Raw genomic sequence first — 26,745 nt, 5'->3', positions numbered from 1 at the left:
ATTACCTTGCATTTGCATTTTTGCCCAGTTATGTTTTATATTCCAAATCCTTGGCATGGATAGTCCTTGTAAGATACATTATAAGTGAGCTGATTTCATTTTTTCAAAAATATATATTGAGTGTGTACCAGATACTGGGCTACATGCTGGGGAAACAGGAAGTCCCTGCCCTCATGGGATTTTTCCAGTCTAACAGGAGAAAGACAATTAAAACAAGAATTATATGAAATCTAGTTAGGCTAAAGCAGAGAAATACAGAGTGTTCTTAGTGTACATACGGAAGCATCTAGCCTAGAGGAAGTGACATTATCCTAAGAGTAATGGAAAGCTAAAGCAGAGCTTTATAATTAATTCTGTGTATATGGATGCTATGTCTATAATAGATTGCATATGGGCAAACCTGAAGAAACACAAGACCAGATATTTAGGTTTTATTATTCAGAAAAGTGATGATGATGGTCATGAATAGCATAAAGAATTTGAGAGAGAATTGGCCATACTGATATTAGTGTAGATAAGGGAATGAGGAAAAAAGTAAAATTAAAAACAACTGTTACAAAGGTTTAGATTTAATTTTTTGAAATCATCTGGAAGTGAATTCTAGAGAATGATCCAAGTTGAGAGGTTAGATAGATGTGACATGGCTTTTATTAAAATTTATGCATTTAGATATTTTCTCCACAGAAGAAAATTACTAAAGTAATTTGCAAGTCAGAAATGAACTTCTAAAAGTAAGCTCCTTCTTACTTAATATTCAGTGCAGGCACATGAATCATATTAGCATAGTAATTATGATTTTAAGACTTTAAGTCTTTGGCAGGAAAGGGTGTTTTGGATTAACATATGGTATTTAAAGATTATTTCAAAATTCCCAGAAAACAAAGTTTTTGATGACTAGAACAGAGTACATACCTTTAGGGTGGCTATTACCTTGGAGAGTTTCAGACTAATGAGAGATACTGAGTGTTACAAAAAATAAACAGACCTGGAAACTCTTAGTTTTGACTTGAGAACTTCACCTTATCTTTGTTATTATGCTGATCCAAGTAATCTTATATCCTTTGTAGTATTCTTTGCCCTTCAAGTTTTTAACTAATAGGATAATGCATCTACTTATTCCATACTTTGTTTCAGCCTTGGCTTACAAGGCCCAAAAGCAATTGAGAAAAGTTACAAAGTCCAATAGCATTGAAAAATAAAATATGAAATGGTCAGGGAGAATGAAAAATAGGACAGAAATATGATGAAGTCATGCATAAGTATATAAGTATGCATAATATTTATTCCTGTGCAGTTGTTAAAATTTTACTGAATGTTAGCTATGAGCCTTCTATGGTTAATGAAAAGAGGAAAACATAATCTATTACAACAGGGGTCCCCAACTCCCAGGCCATGGACTGATAGTCATCTGTGGCCTGTTAGGAACTGGGCCTTACAGCAGGAAGTGAGCAGCAGGCGAGCGAGTGAAGCTTCATCTTTATTTACAGCTGCTCCCCATTGCTCGCATTACTGCCTGAGCTCTGTGTCCTGTCAGATCAGCAGCAGCATTAGATTCTCATGGGAGTGCAAACCCTACTATGAACTGCGCACGCGAGGGATCTGGGTTGCGCGTTCCTTATGAGAATCTAATGCCTGATGATCTGAGGTGGAGCTAAGACAGCGATGCTAGTGCTGGGGAGTGGCTGCAAATACAGATTATCATTAGCAGAGAGGTTTGACGGCACAAAGATCATAATAAATCAATTGCTTGCAGACTCATATCAAAACCCTATCAGTGAGTGGCGAGTGACAATTAAGCTGCATTTGGTGGCAGGCTTTATAGTGGCAAGTGAGTTGATGTACTTCAGTTGTACAGCTGCATCTAATGGCAGGCTTTAAGTCAGAATCCGACACTTATTTTAGTCCGCGCATGGCCCGCCCATTATTTTGTCTACCACTTCCATCCGCGCCTCTTTCCCGCACTGCGCACTTGTCTCAGTCACAGTTTTGATAAGCCCACAAGCTAACCCTAGCCAAAATGAGTAAAAAACAAACGTTGCTGGAGAGCTTCTTTGAAAAGGGGGAGAGACCCAATGATTAGACAGCAGAAGACTCTAAGACTCTTAAGACTGCTAACGAAAAGAAAGCTGCATTTAAAAGAAAATACCAAGTGTCCTACTTAAATTATAGGTTCATTGCCACAGGTGATTCACATTCTGCAAGTCTGCTTTGTATAAAATGTGGCGACCGGCTAGCCAATGAAGCCATGAAACCTTCAAAACTGCTTCGCCACATGGAGACCAAGCACCCTGCATTAAAAGACAAGTCTTCGGAGTTTTTCAAAAGAAAAAAATGTGAACATGAAGAACAGAAGCAATTATTGAAGGCCACCACTTCATCAAATGTGTCTGCATTGAGAGCATCATTCTTAGTGGCTAACCGCATTGCTAAAGCTAAGAAGCCCTTTACTATTAGTGAAGAGTTGATCCTGCCTGCTGATAAGGATGTTTGTCGTGAACTTTTAGGAGAGGCTGCAGTTCAGAAGGTGATACGTGTTCCTCTTTCGGCTAATACCATAACTAGATGAATTAGCAGAGGATATTGAGGCACAATTGTCAAAGAGAATTAATGAGTCACCATGGTATGCAATCCAGGTTGACGAGTCTACCGATGTTGACAACAAGGCAACAATGCTTGCTTTTGTGTGATATATTTTTCAGGAGGATGTGCATGAGTATATGTTATGTGCAATTTTGTTGCCAACCAACACCACAGCTGTAGAACTATTCAAATCTTTGAATGATTATATATCAGGAAAACTGAATTGGTCATTTTGTGTTGGGATATGCAGACGGAGAAGCTGCCGTGACTGGATGGCTTTCTGGTTTCACTACTCTGGTCAAGGAGGTCGCTTCTGAATGTGAGTCTACACACTGTGTCATCCATAGAGAAATGCTGGCTAGCTGAAAAATGTCACCTGAACTTAACAACGTTTTGCAGAATGTGATTAAAATTATCAACCACATTAAAGTACATGCTCTTAACTCACATCTGTTTGCGTGGCTCTGTGAGGAGGTGGACACAGAGCACACACATCTTCCCTTATACACAGAAGCGAGATGGCTTTCTAAAGGTAGATCACTGACCAGAGTTTCTGAGTTACGAGAGCCGCTCCAGAGATTTCTTTTAGAAAAACAGTCACCACTGGCCGCACATTTCAGTGACACAGAATGGGTTGCAAAACTTGCTTACTTGTGTGACATATTCAACCTGCTCAATGAACTCAATCTGTCACTTCAGGGGAGAACGACAACTGTGTTCAATTCGGCAGATAAAGTGGCTACATTCAAAGCCAAACTGAAATTATGGGGGTGACGAGTGAACATTGGAGTTTTTGTCATGTTTCAAACATTAGCAGAGATTTTGAAAGAGACTGAGCCAGGGCCTTCTTTTTCCCAGCTGGTGCATGATCACCTATCTCAAAATGATCAAAAGAGTTTGAGCATTACTTCCCAACCAGAAAAGACCCCTGAATTGGGAAGGAATGGATCTGCGACCCATTTGTGAATAAGCCAGGTGAATCAACTTTGTCCGTGCTAGAAGAGGATCAACTGCTTGCGACTGAGGATGACGGTGGCCTTAAAAGTATGTTTGAGACAACTTCAAATCTCCATACGTTCTGGATTAAAGTCAAGGCGGAATATCCTGAGATTGCCACAAAAGCACTGTAAAGCCTGCTTCCATTTCCAATATCCTGTCTTTGTGAAGCAGGGTTTTCTGCAGTGACAGCAACCAAAACGAGATTACAGAGTAGACTGGACATAAGCAACACACTTCCGGTGTCACTGTCTCCCATCAGCCCCCGATGGGACCATCTATTTGCAGGAAAACAAGCTCAGGGCTCCCACTGATTCCGCATTATGATGAGTTGTATAATTATTTCATTATATATTACAATGTAATGATAATAGAAATAAAATGCACAATAAATATAATGTGCTTGAATCATACTGAAACCATCCCTTCCCCCCCTCCCCCCGGTCCATGGAAAAATTGTCTTCCACAAAACCGGTCCCTGGTGCCAAAAAGGTTGGGGACTGCTGTATTACAAGATATTTGTGAAGTTTTCGTAAAAGTTCACATAGGAGCTTTTACTGGAATACTGAAACCTATGAGAGAATTATTCCCATGGATTAAGATGAAACAACACTATAATGGACTGTGTCCTCAACAATATTCTTGATTTATAATAACGTAATACAATGTAATATAATATCACTGTTCTAATGCTAAAATTAAATTTACTAGGAATTCACACTATTCACAGTATTCATTTAACAGCCTGGCTGGAACCATGGATAATGTTGAGAAAAGCTAGATTTGTGCTTTCCAAAGTGTATTCATCAGAACACTCATTTTATAGGATAATAATAAGTGTTATGCCAGTAAAGAGTTCCAGGATCACTGGGAATTTCTAGGATAAAAAAATCAAGCAGAATTTTTATAGTTATATTCTTTAGCACTTTCATTATGTAATATGTTAAAATAATAATAATTAAACGATGTTAAATGATTAAATAATAATTAACTTAATTATTATAATTAAATTAATTAAACTTAATTTCTTATAATAAATAAATAATGTTAAAGTCCAAGAGGAAGTTTTATGTAGTATTTGCAAACAATTTTGAGGGGATTGTCTAGCCAGACCAATGTTTTAGGAGACATTGTTTAGAAAATAATTTTCCAGAAGAATAAAGGTAATACAAGCTAGTCCTCCATGAATGTAAAGAAGTTTCTTAAGACAACTGAACAGCAGAGAGTTTAATATTGCATCTATGTGGGGCAGGTATTCACTGTTGCTGTTGAAAGGCAGGTCCACATTCTGTGTAGGGTTGACATTTTCCAATAAAATCTACAATATGTGCCTGAATCATAGATGATGGCTCAAACTTTGCCCTGAAGTGGGCCAGTGTAGTACCTTCAGACAGGTTCAGATTTTCTTCACTAGTTCATAGGGTTCTATGGTTTGGTGGCTTAGCAGAAAGTGGCAGCAGTTTTAACTTGAACATACTTTAAAATAATCACACCAGTTGCCTATTGTATCCATTAAAAAATAAAACCTAGTAGGGTACTATCAAATGACTAGTTTCAGCAGTATAACTTTCTTACGTGTCTTCTAAAATCAATTTAAAAATATACCTGGGGAAACTAAGTTTATCTGTTATACAGAATGGTTAGAAATAAGCCAAATATTGGAAGACCTCTACTAAAAATAATTGGGTTTTAGGGAAGTTGCTTTTAATCGTTCTGATAGAAAATATCTATTTTTCACAATAACCAAAACATGGAAACAGCGCAAATGTCCACAATGGATAAATGGATAAAAAAGATGTGGTACATATATACACAATGGAATATTATTCAGCCATGGGAAAGGAGGATATCCTGCCATTTGTGACAACATAGAGGGACCTTGAGCACATTTTGCTAAGCGAGATGAGTCAGTCAGAGAAAGATGAGTACTGTATGATACCCCTTATATCTAGAATAGAAAAAATTCAAACCTGTGAAAACAGGAAAATGGTGGCTACCAGAGAATGGGAGGTGGAGGATAAGATTGATAGTACAAACTTGTAACAATAAATAAGTCACAGGGATCTAATGCACAGAATAATGAATAGAGACAATAATATTGTACTATAATTATGTAATTGATAAATATCACTACAGAGGCAACCATGTTACAAGATATATATATATCAAAGTAGTAGACTATATACATTAAATTTGTACAGTGTTACATATCAAATTTATTCAATTAAAAAAACAGGAAAAATTAGATTTTTTTTTCTATTGACACTTCAAGGTTTGGCAGTAAAATTTTAAGAGTGCAGAGGCTGCATTTTAGACAAGAGAATAGTAGTAAATCCTTTCAAAAGCACAGGTATTTGCATTTGTTCGAATAGATTGTGACAAAATTATTTCTAATAATAAATATTTTTCTATTCTTAGTTTGCTGCATTTAAGTGAGTACTTACAGATAACAACAAAACCAGATGTGTTAGGTTGCTGGCTGTATAACTTACTAATCATACAGTAGAGTCTTAGTTGTTTGTTAGTAATAATTGAATTTATCATATATAATCTGTGCTAAAATGATAAAATTGGACTAAATAATCTCCCGTAGGTTGGTCATCTAAAATTCTAGATTTTCTGTGCCAGTGTGTTAGCCTTCAAGCTTGGATTTTGAGTTACTCTTCTCTTAAGGGTTTCATAATTGCTTCCTCAGCCACTTTGCTTCTCTTAACAATGAAAAACTTAAGTTTGTTATTTATAAATAAAATTTGAAATGGCATTACAAGTTCAACAACTAGCCTAAAACTAATTTCAAAAACATGAAAAAGTACTTAGTAAGATTTCTGTATTCTTCACTTCTTAATGTTCTATGCCAATTTCTGTAGAAATCTATGTAAATCTGTTTAGCACATTAATTTAAACATGTTTACTATTGAGAATAAATTAACTTGTTATAAAATAAATAATAAAAGAAACAGTTAATGCTGCTTGGAAAAAAATGTAGCCTTCGTTTGGCATTCTCAGATATTGAAAAATAATCATTGTGAAAAGAGTGAACACTCATGTAAAGTTTCATTTCTAGTTTATTTACCTTGGGACTCTATATTCCTACTGTGATTGAGAGAGATTATTTCAAGGTTAAGTAACTTTCAGGAGGTTTGAAATAAAAATGAAGAAAAAGAAGTCCAAACAAACTCAGATTTATTTGTTCTTTTTTAAAAGCTAATCATTAAAAAACTAAAAAGAAAAAATAGTCAAGTATCAGATACTTTCTGAAAGTTTTCCTCTATTATGTGGAAAACATTTGAATATGCATAACTTATTGAAGCCCTACTATACCTAGAACTTGAGAGTTATGAAGAAAACTGAGTGACCTGGAATTCTAAGCAAAAATTAATTTTAGTGAAAGAAAAGTTATTTTGATGATAAAACTGCTAATGTACTTAACGGAATTATACAAAAGAAATATACACTTTACAAGAAGATATATAGAAAAGCAAATGATGGAAGGTGAGGAAGTTATTTTGAAATATATTTTTTGTGGTAAAGAGTTACTTTTTTTTTTTTTAATTTTTAAGTTTTACTTTAAATGTATATTGTACCTCCTTTCAAAGACTTTACTACCAGTAAGCTGTTTCAAGCATCTGAATAACAGTACTGTGAGGAAGGTAGCCCATTTTATTACCTACATTACAGAGAAGAAAATTGAAAGAAAGTTGTCTGTAGAAGGAATGTATTTTGTTACATAGAATAAGCAACTATAGAACAGAAAGCAGCTTCCTGACATTAGTTCTACCTGTATCTAATTTGTTTAGTTTATTTACTTTGTGCATTTTCTACATAAATAGAATAGTTGCATTTTTAGTAATGAGTCTAAATACTCATGTATTTAAAAAGCTAATCATCAATATTTAGAGAAAAAACAACATTGAAGGTACATGAAATATGTTTTTATTTTCTGGCAGTGGACTGAAACATAAAGCTGAATGAAATGACCCAAATTACAACATTACATCCAGTTTTCATTGTAAAGCAAACCTAGATTGCATCAGAACCTTGAAAAAATCATGGGAACTGTTTCAGAGGGGAATCCCAACCTTTATTTTAAGGGAGGGGGAGATGTGTTGGAGGGGAAAAGCTCATATAACTATGAAAAGGTTGATGGCTTCTGCTGTGATCCCTGAGGACATTTGAACTAAAAGAAACATCTTATCAGATTGGATAGTTTTCAGTTTTTGTTTTCAACCTCTCTTCTTATTTGTTTTACAGTGGATGGAACTGAGGTTCAACACTCTGGCAAAATGCCCACACTGCAAAAAAATGTAAGTTCTGTACCACTGGAAATACTGTTGGGAAACATTTGAGAACAATGAGTTCAGAATTCTCACTTAAGTAAATTTTGATTTTAAGACATACTATGGGATGAATGCATGGTTAATATATTTATGCTTTTCAAGACTAAAAAAAGACGTCTTTGAACTGATTAATATATTCCATTTTGAAATTGAAATGATTGGGCTTATCTATTCTCTAAAGGTAAATCAACTTACCTTTAGACAAAGTGAAAATTACTGAAATTATCAGTAACCTGGTAATGATTTTCAAATGTTCTAAGTGGTTATAATCTGTTGCAAATAATCTAAAATTTATATTTTTAAAATGGACTGTATAAAAAAATGGACTGTAATCTTGGAGAAAACCAAATTTGGGGGGGTTTGTAATTAGGAAGTTGGATGGCAAAGTTTTTATAATTATTTATCTCTCTTCAGTCAATTTCCCTGTATTCCTAAATGGTGTACCTAAGGAAAATAACAGAAGGCAATATAAAAATGGGAGAAACTAGAAGACGTTTTGATTAAAGACATTTTATGCCATCTATGTTGGGAGACCCCAAGTCACCCTAAGATTTTTTGACTTTCTAGGAGAACTAATAGGACTTAGTATACAGTTGTACTCACAGCTTTATGGTGAAAGTATGCAAAGCAAAATCAGCAAAAGAAAAAGGCATGTGGGGCAAAATCTGGAGGAAACCAGGAGCAAGCTTCTAAGAGTCCTCTCCCAGTGGAGTCATAACAGGACTTCATTCCTCCAGCAATGAATTGTTACAACATATGTGAAATGTTTTTGACCAGAGAAGCTTATTAGGTCTAATTGGAGCTGGTCACATAGGCACCTGCCGCATAGCACATGCCACAATTCCATACTCCCAGAAGGAAAGCAGGTATTTGGCATAAGCCATATTGGTTGTACAAGTAATTTAGGCATAGCAACCCACTCTTATCAGTAAGGGAATAGTTAGAACTTTTTTGAAATCTAAGTTCCCAGGTGTCAGCCAAGGGCTTACCTTACAAGCCAACTTGTCTAAGGATAGCAGTGTTAGGCCTGCTATATTCTTTTCTGCACAGCATCTATTTTGATAATAAAATTCAAAAATTACTGTTTTCCACTTGCATGTGTGGAAAGTAAGCAAAGGAAATTAGACTGGAATGTTTTGATAATAAGTATTTAAAATAAAAAATATCAGCTCATAGTTACATTTTTGTGATCCTTAGAATAATATAAATACTATATCTATTTTGAGAGTAAAGTAATCCTAAGAGTGGTTTATAGGAGGAAAGAATTTAAAAGTGTCTGAGAAGTAGAATATATGTAACAAAATATCACCATTTATTTGTGCTAGATCTGATTCCAACTAAATATAATCCTGTGAGAATAACTTCTTTACAGCACATTTCTAGCTTCAAAGGAACAGATATTTCCCTTTTTATTTATTTGTGAAATTAATCATATGAATGCTTAACTTAGCTGAATCCAGGACAAGTCTGTGCATGGAGAAGCAAAGTGGATAACCCCAAATAAGTGCACAGAAAAATATATACTTCAGGGACATACCAAATACATGTGTGTGTGAATATGTCTGTGAATAATCCATATTTCTGTATGTTATCTGTATTTTCACAAAAATGAAGACAATTAAATTTCATATATCTTTACGAAGAACATTAAATTGGATTTAAAAAATCTTTTAGAAAATAAAAAACTTCTAATGATTAGCAGATTGTGTGCTAAGCACAGTGATTGTTGCTTTGTGTACACATATATATTAGCTGTAATCTTTACAACAATCCTGGATAGCAAGAATTATTATCCTCATTTTATAGATGAGGAACTGTTAGAAAGGATAAGGGTTTTGCTCAAGTGATTTGCTTGGTTGGTTAATTATTTTAGAACAATGGCAATATTTTGCTACTAATAAAGAAGTATTGAATGTCTAGATATTCTACCATTGGTTAAGGTATCACAAGACTGTATTAATGTGGAGAAGAATTTATCAATTACTTAAGGAACAACTTGCTTTGAAATTCACATGAAATAAATCAGCTTAAATATCATTCTTAGAGGAATGTGTATAGAATTGGAATCACATGCTGAGCTTGGAAGGACTTAGGGCATTCATTACTTATTTGAGCAAAGATGCTGCTATTACATGAACACTCATGGGTCATATCTAGATTTCTTTTCTTTTTTGAATGTTTTTCTTAACAAACTGATGAGTCATCTGTTGAAGTAAGATTCTGAGATTTTTATTTCTTTAAACTCAAATAGCAAATGTCCTAAAATTATTTTTAAGTTATAGAAGTTACTAAATCATTGCTATGAAACTAGCGTGTTATTTTTATATCTCACAAAACAAGTGGGGAATACCTTCCCCCAGGGCTCCAGAGACCAAGAAGCATTTTTTAATCTCACTGTTTTTTACTCATGCAATCACTGAGGCTATTGTAGCTGAAGGTGAGGTTTCTCTTTCAATTGGGCAGCTTGTAGTTACTGCTGGGCAGGAGATGTAGTCCTAGCATTCTGAAATGACAACTTGGACGATATTTCCATGAAGATGTTTTAATGGACTTAAGATTAGTAGACATGATGATTTAATCCATGATAATTATCAATGAATATCATTTCTCCTACATCACTGAGGTACTTTGGGGATCTCTTCCTGTCATTTTAATCAATAGCAGACTCATTCTCAGAAGTTATCCTTTTATTTTTCTGTTTAGTGCTTTCTTTTATAATTATTCATTAATTCAACGTCCTGTGCTAGGTACTAGGTGCTCAAAATAAAGATATAACCTTGCCTTCAAGGGACTTAGTCTTGTGGGTATACAGAAGAGAATAGACAATTACAATAAAGTTTTAAGTGCTTTGGAAGGGTATACCCAGCATGCTCTGCTCTGAAGGGCCCCTAATCCAGACTGGAGGGAAAGGGAATGTGAGTGAAGGCTTCCAGGAAGGAGGGATGTTAAAGATGACTGGGAATGATATGAAAAAAAGGGCCAATGGTTCCTTGTAGAAGGAGCAACCTGTGCAAAGGTATAGAGGTACAGAGGAGTCAAAGTATAGGTGTGCTATGAAGGAAATGGAATAGCTAGGGTTTAATGTGAAGGGACAAGAGAGAGATTGGGGTCAAGAATGACCTTGTATCTGAGAGGCTGTAGAACCATTCATTAAGATAGTGAATGAAAGATCTAGAAGAACTGTGTCCAGCAGAGAGATGATATGAATGTAGGTGTAGAGAGACTCTTAGGTTTTCTAGATTGGCTAGATCATCATCCCTTGAAATTCAGATCCATCTACCTGCTTTTCAAACCACCAATCTTGCATCAATATGGTCATGGCTTCTTCCTTCCTTTACCAAGACAACTGAGAGCTGAAAAAATTCTATGTTGATTAGCTCTTTACAAATGTAGAGCTTTACATTTCAGCTAAACCCTTGCTTGATATTCCCTATTTGTGTCCTTGATTAACTCTCTCCCCCATCCCTCAAAGTGGTTATCTCCAGATATTTTCTGTTCCTCTTAAACCCCCATCCCTCATACCCTCTTCTCTATCTCAGCAAATGAGTTGCCTTCTTCCTGTCTCTCTCAAATATTTGAGGCTATCTGTGAACTCCCTCATCTTCACACTTCCTACCTATAAACATTTTTTATATCTATGCTCACTTTATTTCTTCTCAGAGGGATGCATGTCTCTTCCTTTCAAGGCATATCTCTTTAGTTCATCTTGGCACCGCATTCCTCCAGGAGTAAAGTAGAATTAGCGTCAGTCCCCACTAGGCCACTGAATTTGCTCTGACAAAATTCATGTCCCAATTGCAAATTTTATTTTTTATTTTTTAAATTTATTTTTAATTGAAGTTTAGTCGAATTACAATGTTGTGTTATTACTGCTGTACAGCAAAGTGACTCACTTATACATATATATACATCCTTTTTCATATTCTTTTTCATTATGGTTTATCCCAAGATATTGAATATAGTTCTCTGTGCTATACAGTAGGACCTTGTTGTTTATCCATTCTATATATATCAGTTTGCATCTGCTAATCCAAACTCCCAATCCAACCCTCTCCCCACTTGGCAACCACCAGTCTATTCTCTATGTCCCTGATTCTGTTTCTGTTTCATAGATAGGTTCATTTATGTCATATTTTAGATTCCACATATAAGTGATATCATATGGTATTTGTCTTTCTCTTTCTGATATACTTCACTTAGTATGATAATCCCTAGTTGCATCCATGTTGCTGCAAATGGCATTATTTCATTGTTTTCTATGGCTGAGCAGTATTCCATTGTATATATGTACCACATCTTTTTCTTTAAATCTTTTTTTTTTTAATATTTGTTTATTAGGCTGTCTCAGGTCTTAGTTGTGGTGTGCAGGCTCTAGAGCGCTTTGCAGCATGTGGGATTTTAGTTCCCTGACCAGGGATTGAACTTGTGTCCCCTTCATTGGAAGGTGGATTCTTAACCACTGGACCACCAGGGAAGTCCCTGTACCACATCTTCTTTATCCATTCATCTATCAACGTACATTTAGGTTGTTTCCATGTCTTGGCTATTGTGAATAGTGCTGCTATGAACATAGACATGCATATATCTTTTTGACATACAGTTTTGTCAGGATATATGCCAGGAGTGGGATTGCTGGATCATATGGTAGTTCTATTTTTAGTTTTCTGAGGAGCCTCCATAATGTTTTCCAAAGTGGCTGCACCAAATTACATTCCCACCAACAGTGTAGGAGGGTTCCCTTTTCTCCACACCCTCTCCAGCATTTGTTACTTGTACACTTTTTAATGATGGCCATTCTGACTGATGTGAGGTGGTACCTCATTGTAGTTTTGATTTGCATTTCTCTAATAATTAGCGATGTTGAGCATCTTTTCATGTGCCTATTGGCCATCTGTATGTCTTCTGTGGAGAAATGTCTCTTTAGGTCTTCTCCCCATTTTTCAATTGGGTTTGTTTTTTTGTTGTTGAGTTGTATGAGCTGTTTGTATATTTTGGAAATTAAGCCCCTGTCAGTCGCATCGTTTGCAAATATTTTCTCCCATTCTGTAAGTTGTCTCTTTGTTTTGTTTATGGTTTACTTTGTTGTGTAAAAGCTTGTTAGTTTGATTACATCTTATTTGTTTATTTTTGTTTTTATTTCTATTGCCTTGGGAGACTGACCTAAGAAAACATTTGTACCATTTACTTCAGAGAATGTTTTGCCTATGCTTTCTTCTAGGAGTTTTATGGTGTCATGTCTTATGTTTAAGTCTTTAAGCCATTTTGAATTTATTTTTGTGTACAGTGTAAGGGCATGTTCTAACTTCATTGATTTACATGCAGCCATCCAACTTTCCCAACACCCCTTGCTGAAGAGACTTTTTCCTATTGTATGTTCTTGACTCCTTAGTTGAAGATTAATTGCCTGTAGGTGTGTGGGTTTATTTCTGGGCTGTCTATTCTGTTCCATATGTCTGTTTTTGTGCCAATATCATGCTGTTTTGATTACTGTAGCTTTGTAGTATTGCCTGAAGTCTGGGATGGTTGTGCTTCCAGCTTTGTTCTTTTTCTTCAGGATTGCTTTGGCAATTCTGGGTCTTTTATGGTTCCATATGAATTTTAGGATTATTTGTTCTAGTTCTGTGAAAAAGGTCATGGGTAATTTGATAGGGATCACATTAAACCTGTAGATTGCTTTCCATTTCTTTGAATCACCTTCAGTTTCCTTTATTAATGTTTTATACTTCTCAGCATATATGTCTTTCACCTCCTTGGTGAGGTTTATTCCTAAGTATTTTTTTTTGGGTTGTGATTTTAAAAGGTATTGTTTTTTTACATTCTCTTTCTGGTATTTCATTGTTGGCATAAAGAAATGCAACTGGTTTCTGTATGTTAATCTTATATTCTGATATCTCTCTGAATTCGTTTATCAGTTCTAGTAGTTTTTGTGTGGAGTCTTTAGTGTTTTCTATATATAGAATCATATCATCTGCATATAATGACAATTTTACCTCTTCTCTTCCAATTTGGATACCTTTTATTTCTTTTTCTTGTCTGATTGCTGTTGCTAGGACTTCTAATACTATGTTGAAGAGAAGTGTGAGAGTGGCATCCTTGTCTTGTTCCAGATTTTAGCAAGAAGCCTTTCAACTTTTTGCCATTTCATTTTATATTGGCTGTGGGTTTGTCGTGAATAGCTTTTACTATTTTGAGATATGTTACCTCTGTACCCACTTTGGTAATAATGTTTATCATGAATGGATGTTGAATTTTGTCAAATGCTTTTTCTGTATCTATTGATATGATCATGTGGTTTTTGTCCTTTCTTTTGTTTGTGTGGTATATTACATTGATTTGCGTATGTTGAACCATCCTTGTGAACTTGGGATGAATCCCACTTGGTCATGGTTTATGATCTTTTTTATGTGTGGCTGGATTTGATTTGCTAATATTTTGTTGAGAATTTTTGCATCTACATTCATCAAAGATATTGGTCTGTAATTTTCTTTTTTCATGGTGTCTTTGTCTTCTTTTGGTATCAGGGTGATGGTGGCTTCATAGAATGTCCTTCAGAGTGTTCCTTCCTCTTTAGCTTTTTGGAAGAGTTTGAGAAGGATCGGTATAAGTTCTTCTTTGTATGTTTGGTAGAATTCACCTGTGAAGCCATCTTGTTCTGGACTTTTGTTTGTAGGGAGTTTTAAAATTCCAGATTCTATTTCATTTCTAGTGACTGGTCTGTTCAAATCATCTATTTCTTCTTTCAGTTTTGGTGGACTGTATGTTTTTAGAACAATGTTCATTTCTTCTAGGTCTTTGAATTTGTTGGCCTATAATTGTTCATAGTATTCCCTTGTGGCTTTTTGTATTTCTGTGGTATCAGTTTTTATGTCTCCTTTTTCATTTCTTATTTTGTTTATTTGTATTCTCTCTCTTTTCTTCTTGGTGAGCCTGGCCAGAGGTTTGTCAGTCTTGTTTGTCCTTTCAAAGAATCAGCTCCTAGTTTTATTAATTTTTCTTTTTTTTTTAATCTCTGTTTTGTTTATTTCCTCTCTGATCTTTATTATTTCCTTTCTTCTGCTGACTCTAGGTTTTGTTTGTTCTTTTTCTAATTCTTTTAAGTGGTATGTTAGGTTGTTTATTTGAGATTTTTCTTGTTTTCTGAGGAAGGCCTGTATCTCTATGAACTTTCCTCTGATAACTGCTTTTGCTGTATCCAGTAGGTTTTGTATGGTTGTGTTTTCATCGTCATTTGTCTCAAGGTATTTTTTTATTTTTTACTTATTTTTAAATTAATTTTTATTGGAGTATAGTTGCTTTACAATGTTGTATTAGTTTCTACTGTATAACAAAGTGAATCAGCTATACATATATCCCCTCTTCTTTGGATTTCCTTCCCCTTTAGGTCACCACAGAGCATTGAGTAGAGTTCCCTGAGCTATACAGTAGGTTCATATTAGTTATCTATTTTATACATAGTATCAATAGTGTATATATGTCAATCCCAATCTCCTAATTCCCTCCAACCCCCTCTTTCCCCCTTGGTATCCATACATTTGTTCTCTATGTCTGTGTCTCTATTTCTGCTTTGCAAATAAGATCATCTATACCATTTTTCTAGATTCCACATACGTGCGTTAATATACAATATTTGTTTTTCTCCTTCTGACTTACTTTACTCTAGGTCCATCCACGTCTCTACAAATTATCCAGTTTCGTTCCTTTTCATGGCTGAGTAATATTCCATTGTATATATGTACCACATCTTCTTTATCCATTCCTCTGTTGATGGTCATTTAGGTTGCTTCCATGTCCTGGCTATTGTAAATAGTGTTGCAATGATCATTAGGGTGCATGTGTTTGTTTGAATTATGGTTTTCTTTGGGAATATGCCCAGTAGTGAGATTGCTGGGTCATATGGTAGTTCTATATAGGTATTTTGTTTAAATTTCATCTTTGATGTCATCATTGACCCATTGGTTTTTTAGTAGCATGTTGTTTAGTCTCCACTTAATCAGTTTGTTCTCATTTCTTTTTCTGTGGTTAATTTCTAGTTTCATGCCATTATAGTCAGAAAAGATGCTTGAGATAATTTCTATACTCTTAAATTTGTTGAGGCTTGTTTTGGCCCTAGTATGTGATCAATCCTTGAGAATGTTACATGTGCACTTGTTTTTTTTGGATGTCATGTCCTGAAAATATCAATTAAGTCTAACTGTTCTACTGTATCATCTATTATCTCTGTTGCCTTATTGATTCTCTGTCTGGAAGATCTGTCCATTGATGTGACTGGGGTGTTAAAGTCTCCTGCTATTATTGTATTCCTGTCAATTTCTCCCTTTATGTCTGTTAGTATTTGTTTTATGTATTTGGGTGATCCTGTATTAGGTACATATATGTTGATGAGTTTAAAAGCCTCTTCTTGTAGTGGTCCTTTTATCATTATATAGTGTCCTTCTTTATGTTTCTTTATGGCTTTAAGTTCTATTTAGTCTAAGTATTGTGACCGCCGCTTTCTTGTCATTTCGGTTTGCATGGAATATCTTTTTCCATCCCCTCACTTTCAATCTATTGTGTCCTTTGCCCTAAAGTGAGTCTCTTGTAGGCAGCATATCATAAGCTCTTGTTTTTTTTTATCCAATCTGCCACTCTGTGTCTTTTGATTGCAGCATTGAGTGCATTGATTTTTAAGGTACTTCTTGATAGATATGTATTTATTGCCATTTTAAACTTTGTTTTCCCATTGGTTTCATATTTCTTCTTTATCCCTTTCTTTTTCTTTTTGTTTTTACTTTTGCAGCTTGATGATTTTCTTTTGTATTATGCTTATGTTCTCTTCTTTTTGGTTTTTGTAAATCTATGGTATGTTTTTGATTTGTGGTTACCCTGTTTATCAACTATGTTAACCCCTTCCTATATCTACTTGCCTTAGACTGGTAGTCATATTGGCTCAAACACATTCTAGGGAAAAAAATCTACATTTTCTTACTATCCTCCCCCACATTTTATGATTTTGATGTCCTCTTTTACATCGTCATGTTCATCCTTTTGCTGTTCATTGTGGTTATCATAACTTTCACATAAAATTTTTTTGATTTTTTTAAATCTGTGTACTGGCTTACTTAAGTGATTTATTTTCCAATTGTGATTTTCTCTTTTCTATAGATTCTTACTTCTTTTCTATTTAGAGAAGACCTTTCAATATTTCCTTTAGGATAGGTTTAGTATTGCTGTATTCTTTTAGTTTTTGCTTGCCCAAGAAATTCTTTGTCTCATCTTCTATTCTAAATGATAATCTCGCTGGGTAGAGTATACTAGTTTGCAGATTTTTCCCTTTCAGGACTTTGAGTATATGTTGACACTTGCTTTTGGTCTGCATCGCTTCTGTAGAGAAATCAGCCTTTTTGGGGTTCCCTTGTAATTAACTCTTTGCTTTTCTCTTGCTGCCTTTAGAATCCTCTATCTTTAACTTTTGCCATTTTTGTTATGTCTTGATGTAGGTCTGTTTGGGTTTATCTTGTTTGGGACCCTCTCTGCTTCCTGTACCTGGATATCTGTTTCCTTCTTTAAGTTTGGGAAGTTTTCAGCCATAATTTCTTCAAATACATTTTTGATCCCCTTTTCTCTTTCTTCCCCTTCTGGAATCCTTATTATGCATAGGTTGGCATGCTTTATATTATCCCATAGGTCTCTTACATTGCTTTCATTTTTTTTTCATTTGGCTTTCTGTCTTCTGTCCTGATTGCATGATTTCCATTATTCTATCTTCTGGGTCACTTATTCGTTCTGCATTATTGTGTTATGTATTGCCTTTAGCTCAGCTTTCGTCTCTGTAAATGAGTTTTCTAATTTTTCTTGGTTCCTCTTTATAGTTTCTAGTTCCTTTTTACAATACTCTGCATTTCTGTTGATAGCCTTTCTTAATTCCTTCAGTATTTTCATTATCTCCTCTTTGAAATTTGTATCTATTAGACTGAAGAGGTCTGCTTCATTGTTTGTTCTTTCAGGGGTATACTCTTGGTCTTTTAACTGGGAGTGGTTCCTCTGCTTTTTCATTTTACTTATATTTCTCTTACTCTGTGAATTTAGGAGAAACAGTTATCTACTGTGGTCTTGGAGGGCTATTTATATGTAGGGTTGTCCCTGTGTAGCTTGTGTGGGTTTAGTATGTTTGGTGCAAGGGCTGTTTTTAATATGGATGCCTGTTACCTCTTTCTTCAGTGTGTGCTGGTTGTTATTTCCTTGATAGGGGGTGCTGGTTTAGGTTGCTGGTTTCTGGTCTTGGGGTTTTTGGCAGTAGGGGGTGGCTCAGGCACACCCCCTGGGGCATGCGATGGGAATGGAGGCGGCTTACAACCACTCCTGGAGTTCAGATGGGTGGTAGTGGGAGCCCACAACTACTCTTGGGGTCTGGGAGGGAGTCGGTAGTGGGGCCATGACCACTCCTGGAGTCCGGGAGGGCATCAGCAGGGGCCCACGACCATTCCTGTGGTCCAGAAGGGAGTCAGCAGGGGGTGGTAACCACCCCTGGGGTCCGGGAGGGTGTCAGCAGGGGCCCGGTGACCACTCCTGGTGTCTGGGCGGGCTGCAGTGGAGGCTCGGGACCGCCCCTGGAGCCTGTGCAGGCAGTATCCTGCCTCTGCGAGCACGTGCACAGGGAAAAAAGCTACAATCTAGGTCCCGCCCCTCCCTAGTGGAGCCCCCAAACAATGGCGACTGGCCTCTAAGGTGGCCCAGGCTTCCTTGGCGTACACCCCCAGCAGTGGTCACACTGGATTCCAGCCCCCCCAGTCTGTTTCTACACAGCCAACCCCAGTCATCTCCCTGGTTCTGATCTCCAAAGCCCGAGTTCCAGCACACAGTCCCTGCCAGAACCAGAAGATGGGCGTGTCAGGCTGGGCTGCTGCAAACCGGCTACTAGTGTTGTCCTCGGAGGCTCTGAAGCTCCCCTTCCGTCCTGGCTGATCTCCCCACTGCTGAAAGGGCTTCCCAGGGTGCAGGAATCTTTCCTCTTTCACAGCTCCCTCCCAGGGGCACAGGTCTGATCCCGATTCCTTTTTCACGTTCTTCTTTCTTTTTTTTTTTTTTTTTTCTGTTTTCTTTTTTCCCACCTGGTTACATGGAGATTTTCTTGCCCTTTCAGCAGTTTGAGGTTTTCTGCCAGCATTCAGTAGATATTCTGTGAGAATCGTTCCATGTGTAGATGTACTTTTGTTGTATGTGAGAGAGGGTGAGCTTCACGTCTGAGTACTTTGCCATCTTGATTTCTCTCCCCACTTGCAAATTTTAATAGATCTGTTCAATCTTCATTTCCTTGTTTTCTCTTTAGTATTTGGTTCTGTTGATTACCCTGCTTTTTTTCCTTAAAATTTGTTCTTCTTTTGGTTTCAGACATCACTTTCTCCTGGTTTTCTCCCACTTCTCAGAACATTCATTTGCTATCTCCTTTCTTGGCTCCACTTCCTCTTCCAAGTCATTAAATATTGCTATTCTCCAGGATTGGAACCTAATCACAATATAGCTGTGCTTTCTCATATGTTTTTATATCATTTATATGCCACTAAATCACAACCAATATACCATTTTTTTTTAAACATCTTTATTGAAGTATAATTGCTTTACAATGGTGTGCTAGCTTCTGCTTTACAACAAAGTGAATCAGTTACACATATACATATGTTGCCATATCTCTTCCCTCTTGCATCTCCCTCCCTCCCACCCTCCCTATCCCACCCCTCTAGGTGGTCACAAAGCACCGAGCTGATCTCCCTGTGCTATGCGGCTGCTTCCCACTAGTTATCTATTTTACATTTGGTAGTGTATATATGTCCATGACACTCTCTCACCCTGTCACCTCTCACCCCTCCCCCTCCCCATATCCTCAAGTCCATTCTCTAGTAGGTCTGTGTCTTTATTCCCATCTTGCCACTAGGTTCTTCATGACCTCTTTTTTTTTTTTTTTTTTCCCTTAGATTCCATATATATGTGTTAGCATACTGTATTTGTTTTTCTCTTTCTGACTTACTTCACTCTGTATGACAGACTCTAACTCCATCCACCTCATTACAAACACCTCCATTTCATTTCTTTTTATGGCTGAGTAATATTCCATTGTATATATGTGCCACATCTTCTTTATCCATTCATCCGATGATGGACACCTAGGTTGCTTCCATGTCCTGGCTATTGTAAACAGAGCTGCAATGAATATTTTGGTACATGACTCTTTCTGAATTATGGTTTTCTCAGGGTATATGCCCAGTAGTGGGATTGCTGGGTCATATGGTAGTTCTATTTTTAGTTTTTTAAGGAACCTCCATACTGTTCTCCATAGTGGCTGTATCAATTTACATTCCCACCAACAGTGCAAGAGTGTTCCCTTTTCTCCACACCCTCTCCAGCATTTATTGTTTCTAGATTTTTTGATGATGGCCATTCTGACCGGTGTGAGATGATACCTCATTGTAGTTTTGATTTGCATTTCTCTAATGATTAATGATGTTGAGCATTCTTTCATGTGTCTGTTGGCAATCTGTATATCTTCTTTGGAGAAATGTCTATTTAGGTCTTCTGCCCATTTTTGGATTGGGTTGTTTGTTTTTTTGTTATTGAGCTGCATGAGCTGCTTGTAAATCTTGGAGATTAATCCTTTGTCCGTTGGTTCATTTGCAAATATTTTCTCCCATTCTGAGGGTTGTCTTTTGGTCTTGTTTATGGTTTCCTTTGCTGTGCAAAAGCTTTTAAGTTTCATTAGGTCCCATTTGTTTATTTGTGTTTTTATTTCCATTTCTCTAGGACCTGGGTCAAAAAGGATCTTGCTGTGACTTATGTCATACAGTGTTCTGCCTATGTTTTCCTCTAAGAGTTTGATAGTGTCTGGCCTTACACTTAGGTCTTTAATCCATTTTGAGTTTATTTTTGTGTATGGTGTTAGGGAGTGTTCTAATTTCATACTTTTACATGTACCTGTCCAGTTTTCCCAGCACCACTTATTGAAGAGGCTGTCTTTTCTCCACTGTATATGCTTGCCTCCTTTATCAAAGATAAGGTGACCATATGTGCGTGGGCTTATCTCTGGGCTTTCTATACTGTTCCATTGATCTATATTTCTGTTTTTGTGCCAGTACCAAACTGTCTTGATTACTGTAGCTTTGTAATATAGTCTGAAGTCAGGGAGCCTGATTCCTCCAGCTCCATTTTTCGTTCTCAAGATTGCTTTGGCTATTCGGGGTCTTTTGTGTTTCCATACAAATTGTGAAATTTTTTGTTCTAGTTCTGTGAAAAATGCCAGTGGTAGTTTGATAGGGATTGCATTGAATCTGTAGATTGCTTTGGGTAGTAGAGTCATTTTCACAATGTTGATTCTTCCAATCCAAGAACATGGTATATCTCTCCATCTATTTGTATCATCTTTAATTTCTTTCATCAGTGTCCTATAATTTTCTGCATACAGGTCTTTTGTCTCCTTAGGTAGGTTTATTCCTAGGTATTTTATTCTTTTTGTTGCAATGGTAAACGGGAGTGTTTTCTTAATTTCACTTTCAGATTTTTCATCATTAGTATACAGGAATGCAAGAGATTTCTGTGCATTAATTTTGTATCCTGCTACTTTACCAAATTCATTGATTAGCTCTAGTAGTTTTCTGGTAGCATCTTTTGGATTCTCTATGTATAGTATCATGTCATCTGCAAACAGTGACAGCTTTACTTCTTCTTTTCCGATTTGGATTCCTTTTATTTCTTTTTCGTCTCTGATTGCTGTGGCTAACACTTCCAAAACTATGTTGAATAATAGTGGTGAGAGTGGGCAACCTTGTCTTGTTCCTGATCTTAGTGGAAATGGTTTCAGTTTTTCACCATTGAGGACAATGTTGGCTGTGGGTTTGTCATATACGGCCTTTATTATGTTGAGGAAAGTTCCCTCTATGCCTACTTTCTGCAGGACTTTTATCATAAATGGGTGTTGAATTTTGTCGAAAGCTTTCTCTGCATCTATTGAGATGATCATATGGTTTTTCTCCTTCAATTTGTTAATATGATGTATCACGTTGATTGATTTGCGTATATTGAAGAATCCTTGCATTCCTGGAATAAACCCCACTTGATCATGGTGTATGATCCTTTTAATGTGCTGTTGGATTCTGTTTGCTAGTATTTTGTTGAGGATTTTTGCATCTATGTTCATCAGTGATATTGGCCTGTAGTTTTCTTTCTTTGTGACATCTTTGCCTGGTTTTGGTATCAGGGTGATGGTGGCCTCGTAGAATGAGTTGGGGAGTGTTCCTCCCTCTGCAATATTTTGGAAGAGTTTGAGAAGGATAGGTGTTAGCTCTTCTCTAAATGTTTGATAGAATTCGCCTGTGAAGCCATCTGGTCCTGGGCTTTTGTGTGTTGGAAGATTTTTAATCACAGTTTCAATTTCAGTGCTTGTGATTGGTCTATTCATATTTTCTATTTCTTCCTGGTTCAGTCTCAGCAGGTTGTGCATTTCTAAGAATCTGTCCATTTCTTCCAGGTTGTCCATTTTATTAGCATAGAGTTGCTTGTAGTAATCTCTTATGATCGTTTGTATTTCTGCAGTGTCAGTGGTTACTTCTCCTTTTTCATTTCTAATTCTATTAATTTGAGTCTTCTCCTTTTTTCTCTTGATGAGTCTGGCTAATGGTTTATCAATTTTGTTTATCTTCTCAAAGAACCAGCTTTTAGTTTCATTGATTTTTGCTATTGTTTCCTTCATTTCTTTTTCATTTATTTCTGATCTGATCTTTATGATTTCTTTCCTTCTGCTAGCTTTGGGGTTTTTTTGTTCTTCTTTCTCTAATTGCTTTAGGTGCAAGGTTAGGTTGTTTATTCGAGATGTTTCCTGTTTCTTGATGTAGGCTTGTATTGCTATAAACTTCCCTCTTAGAACTGCTTTTGCTGCATCCCATAGGTTTTGGATCGTCGTGTCTCCATTGTCATTTGTTTCTAGGTATTTTTTGATTTCCCCTTTGATTTCTTCAGTGATCACTTCGTTATTAAGTAGTGTATTGTGTAGCCTCCATGTGTTTGTATTTTTTACAGATCTTTTCCTGTAATTGATATCTAGTCTCATAGCGTTGTGGTCGGAAAAGATACTTGATACGATTTCAATTTTTTTAAATTTACCAAGGCTTGATTTGTGACCCAAGATATGATCTATCCTGGAGAATGTTCCATGAGCCCTTGAGAAAAATGTGTATTCTGTTGTTTTTGGGTGGAATGTCCTATAAATATCAATTAAGTCCATCTTGTTTAATGTATCATTTAAAGCTTGTGTTTCCTTATTTATTTTCATTTTGGATGATCTGTCCATTGGTGAAAGTGGGGTGTTAAAGTCCCCTACTATGATTGTGTTACTGTCGATTTCCCCTTTTGTGGCTGTTAGTATTTGCCTTATGTATTGAGGTGCTCCTATGTTGGGTGCATAAATATTTACAATTGTTATACCTTCCTCTTGGATCGATCCCTTGATCAGTATATAGTGTCCGTCTTTGTCTCTTGTAATTGTCTTTATTTTAAAGTCTATTTTGTCTGATATGAGAATTGCTACTCCAGCTTTCTTTTGATTTCCATTTGCATGGAATATCTTTTTCCATCCCCTCACTTTCAGTCTGTATGTGTCTCTAGGTCTGAAGTGGGTCTCTTGTAGACAGCATATATATGGGTCTTGTTTTTGTATCCATTCAGCCAGTCTGTGTCTTTTGGTGGGAGCATTTAATCCATTTACATTTAAGGTAATTATCGATATGTATGTTCCTATTCCCATTTTCTTAAATGTTTTGGGTTTGTTATTGTAGGTGTTTTCCTTCTCTTGTGTTTCTTGCCTAGAGAAGTTCCTTTAGCATTTGTTGTAAAGCTGGTTTGGTGGTGCTGAACTCTCTCAGCTTTTGCTTGTCTGTAAAGGTTTTAATTTCTCCATCAAATCTGAATGAGATCCTTGCTGGGTAGAGTAATCTTGGTTGTAGGTTTTTCTCCTTCATCACTTTAAGTATATCCTGCCACTCCCTTCTGGCTTGCAGCGTTTCTGCTGAAAGATCAGCTGTTAACCTTATGGGGATGCCCTTGTGTGTTATCTGTTGTTTTTCCCTTGCTGCTTTTAATATGTTTTCTTTATATTTAATTTTTGATAGTTTGATTAATATGTGTCTTGGTGTGTTTCTCCTTGGATTTATCCTGTATGGGACTCTCTGTGCTTCCAGGACTTGATTAACTATTTCCTTTCCCATATTAGGGAAGTTTTCAACTATAATCTCTTCAAATATTTTCTCAGTCCCTTTCTTTTTCTCTTCTTCTTCTGGGACCCCTATAATTCGAATGTTGGTGCGTTTAATGTTGTCCCAGAGGTCTCTGAGACTGTTCTCAGTTCTTTTCATTCTTTTTTCTTTATTCTGGTCTGCAGTAGTTATTTCCACCATTTTATCTTCCAGGTCACTTATCCGTTCTTCTGCCTCAGTTATTCTGCTATTGATCCCATCTAGAGTATTTTTAATTTCATTTATTGTGCTTGTCATCGTTTCTTGGTTCCTCTTTAGTTCTTCTACGTCCTTGTTAAATGTTTCTTGCATTTTGTCTATTCTATTTCCAAGACTTTGGATCATCCTTACTATCATTATTCTGAATTCTTTTTCAGGTAGACTACCTATTTCCTCTTCATTTGTTAGGTCTGGTGTGTTTTGACCCTGCTCCTTCATCTGCTGTGTGTTTTTCTGTCTTCTCATTTTGCTTATCTTACTGTGTTTGGGGTCTCCTTTTCACAGGCTGCAGGTTCGTAGTTCCCGTTGTTTTTGGTATCTGTCCCCAGTGGCTAAGGTTGGTTCAGTGGGTTGTGTAGGTTTCCTGGTGGAGGGAACTAGTGCCTGTGTTCTGGTGGATGAGGCTGGATGTTGTCTTTCTGGTGGGCTCGTCCACGTCTGGTGGTGTGTTTTGGGGTGTCTGTGGCCTTATTATGATTTTAGGCAGCCTCTCTGTTAATGGATGGGGCTGTGTTCCTCTCTTGCTAGTTGTTTGGCATAGGGTGTCCAGCACTGTAGCTTGCTGGTCGTTGAGTGAAGCTGGGTCTTGATGTTGAGATGGAGATCTGTGAGAGATTTTCGCCGTTTGGTATTACGTGGAGCTGGGAGGTCTCTTGTGGACCAGTGTCCTGAAATTGGCTCTCCCACCTCAGAGGCACAGCCCTGATGCCTGGCTGGAGCAGCAAGAGCCTTTCATCCACACGGCTCAGAAAAAAAGGGAGAAAAAATGGAAAGAAAGAAAAAAAGAGGATAAAATAAAATAAAATAAAGCAATTATAATAAAAAATAAGAAAAAAATTATTAAGAGTAAATTTATTAAGAAAAAAAATTTTTTTTAATTTTTAAAAATAGATTTATTAATTTTTTATACTAAAAATAAGAAAAAAATTATTTAGAAAAAATTTATTAAGAAAAAAAATTTTTTTAATTTTTTAAAATAAAAAATATGAAAAAACTTATTAAAAATTTTTTTTTAAAAATAGAAAATAAGGAAAAAATTATTAAGAAAACATTTATTAGGGAAAAAAAAATTTTAAAGTCAAAAAAAAAAAAAAAACGGACAGACCTAACCCTAGGACTAACGGTGAGAGCAAAGCTATACAGACAAAATCTCACCCAGAAGCATACACATCTACACTCACAAAAAAAAGGAAAAGGGGAAAAGTTAATATATCCTGCTCCCAAAGTCCATCTCCTAAATTTGGGATGATTCGTTGTCTATTCAGGTATTCAACAGATGCAGGCACATCAAGTTGTTTGTGGAGCTTTAATCCGCTGCTTCTGAGGCTGCTGGGAGAGATTTCCCTTTCTCTTCTTTGTTCGTACAGCTCCCGGGGTTCAGCTTTGGATTTGGACCCGCCTCTGCATGTAGGTCCCCTGAGGGCGTCTGTTCCCCGCCCAGACAGAACGGGGTTAAAGGAGCAGCTGATTCGGGGGCTCTGGCTCAGTCAGGCCGGGGGGAGGGAGCGGTACGGAGGAGGCGGGGCGAGCCTGCGGCGGCAGAAGCCGGCGTGGCGTTGCAGCAGCCTGAGGCGCGCCGTGCGCTCTCCCGGGGAAGTTGTCCCCGGATTACGGGAGCCTGGCCGTGGCGGGCTGCACAGGCTCCCGGGAGGGGCGGTGCGGAGAATGACCTGCGCTCGCCCACAGGCTGTTTGGTGGCGGCAGCAGCAGCCTCAGCGTCTCATGCCCGTCTCTGGGGTCCGCGCCGACAGCCGCGGCCCGCGCCCGTCTCTGGAGTTCGTTTAAGTGGCGCTCTGAATCCCCTCTCCCTGCACGCCGCGAAACAAAGAGGCAAGAAAAAGTCTCCTGCCTCTTCGGCAGCCGCAGACTCCTTCTCGTGCACCCTCCCGGCTAGCTGTGGTGCGCTAGACCCTTCAGGCTGTGTTCACGCAGCCAACCCCAGTCCTCTCCCTGGGATCCGACCGAAGCCCGCGCCTCAGCTCCCAGCCCCCGCCCGCCCCGGCGGGTGAGCAGACAAGCCTCTCGGGCTGGTGAGTGCTGCTCGGCGCCGAGCCTCTGTGCGGGAATCTCTCCGTTTTTCCCTCTGCGTCCCTGTTGCTGTGGGATCCGCGCTGATAGCCACGGCTCGCGCCCGTCTCTGGAGCTCGTTTAGGCGGCGCTCTGAATCCCCTCTCCTTGCGCGCCGCGAAACAAAGAGGCAAGAAAAATTCTCTTGCCTCTTTGGCAGCTGCAGTCTTTTTCCCGGACTCCCTCCTGGCTAGCACCGAAGCCCGAGCCCCAGCTCCCAGGCCCCGCCCGCCCCGGCGGCTGAGCAGACAAGCCTCTCGGGCTGGTGAGTGCTGGTCGGCACCGCTCCTCTGTGC

The 26,745-nt window shown here is 37.5% G+C and overlaps 1 protein-coding gene across 1 annotated transcript in view; it reads left to right on the top strand.

The window, feature by feature from the left end:
• PIP4P2 (phosphatidylinositol-4,5-bisphosphate 4-phosphatase 2) overlaps positions 1–26,745 on the top strand; it is a 91,009-nt gene that overhangs the window by 52,858 nt on the left and 11,406 nt on the right. Inside the window, exon 5 of the mRNA XM_061171959.1 lies at positions 7,828–7,880. Coding sequence (XP_061027942.1) covers positions 7,828–7,880 — 53 coding nt within the window. The remainder of the gene's footprint in view (positions 1–7,827; positions 7,881–26,745) is intronic.

The sequence above is a fragment of the Eubalaena glacialis genome, chromosome 17 (assembly GCF_028564815.1).
Source record: "Eubalaena glacialis isolate mEubGla1 chromosome 17, mEubGla1.1.hap2.+ XY, whole genome shotgun sequence".
NCBI lineage: Eukaryota > Metazoa > Chordata > Mammalia > Artiodactyla > Balaenidae > Eubalaena > Eubalaena glacialis.
The sequence above is the reverse complement of the archived record's forward strand: the minus strand, read 5'-3'. Positions and strand labels throughout refer to the sequence as shown.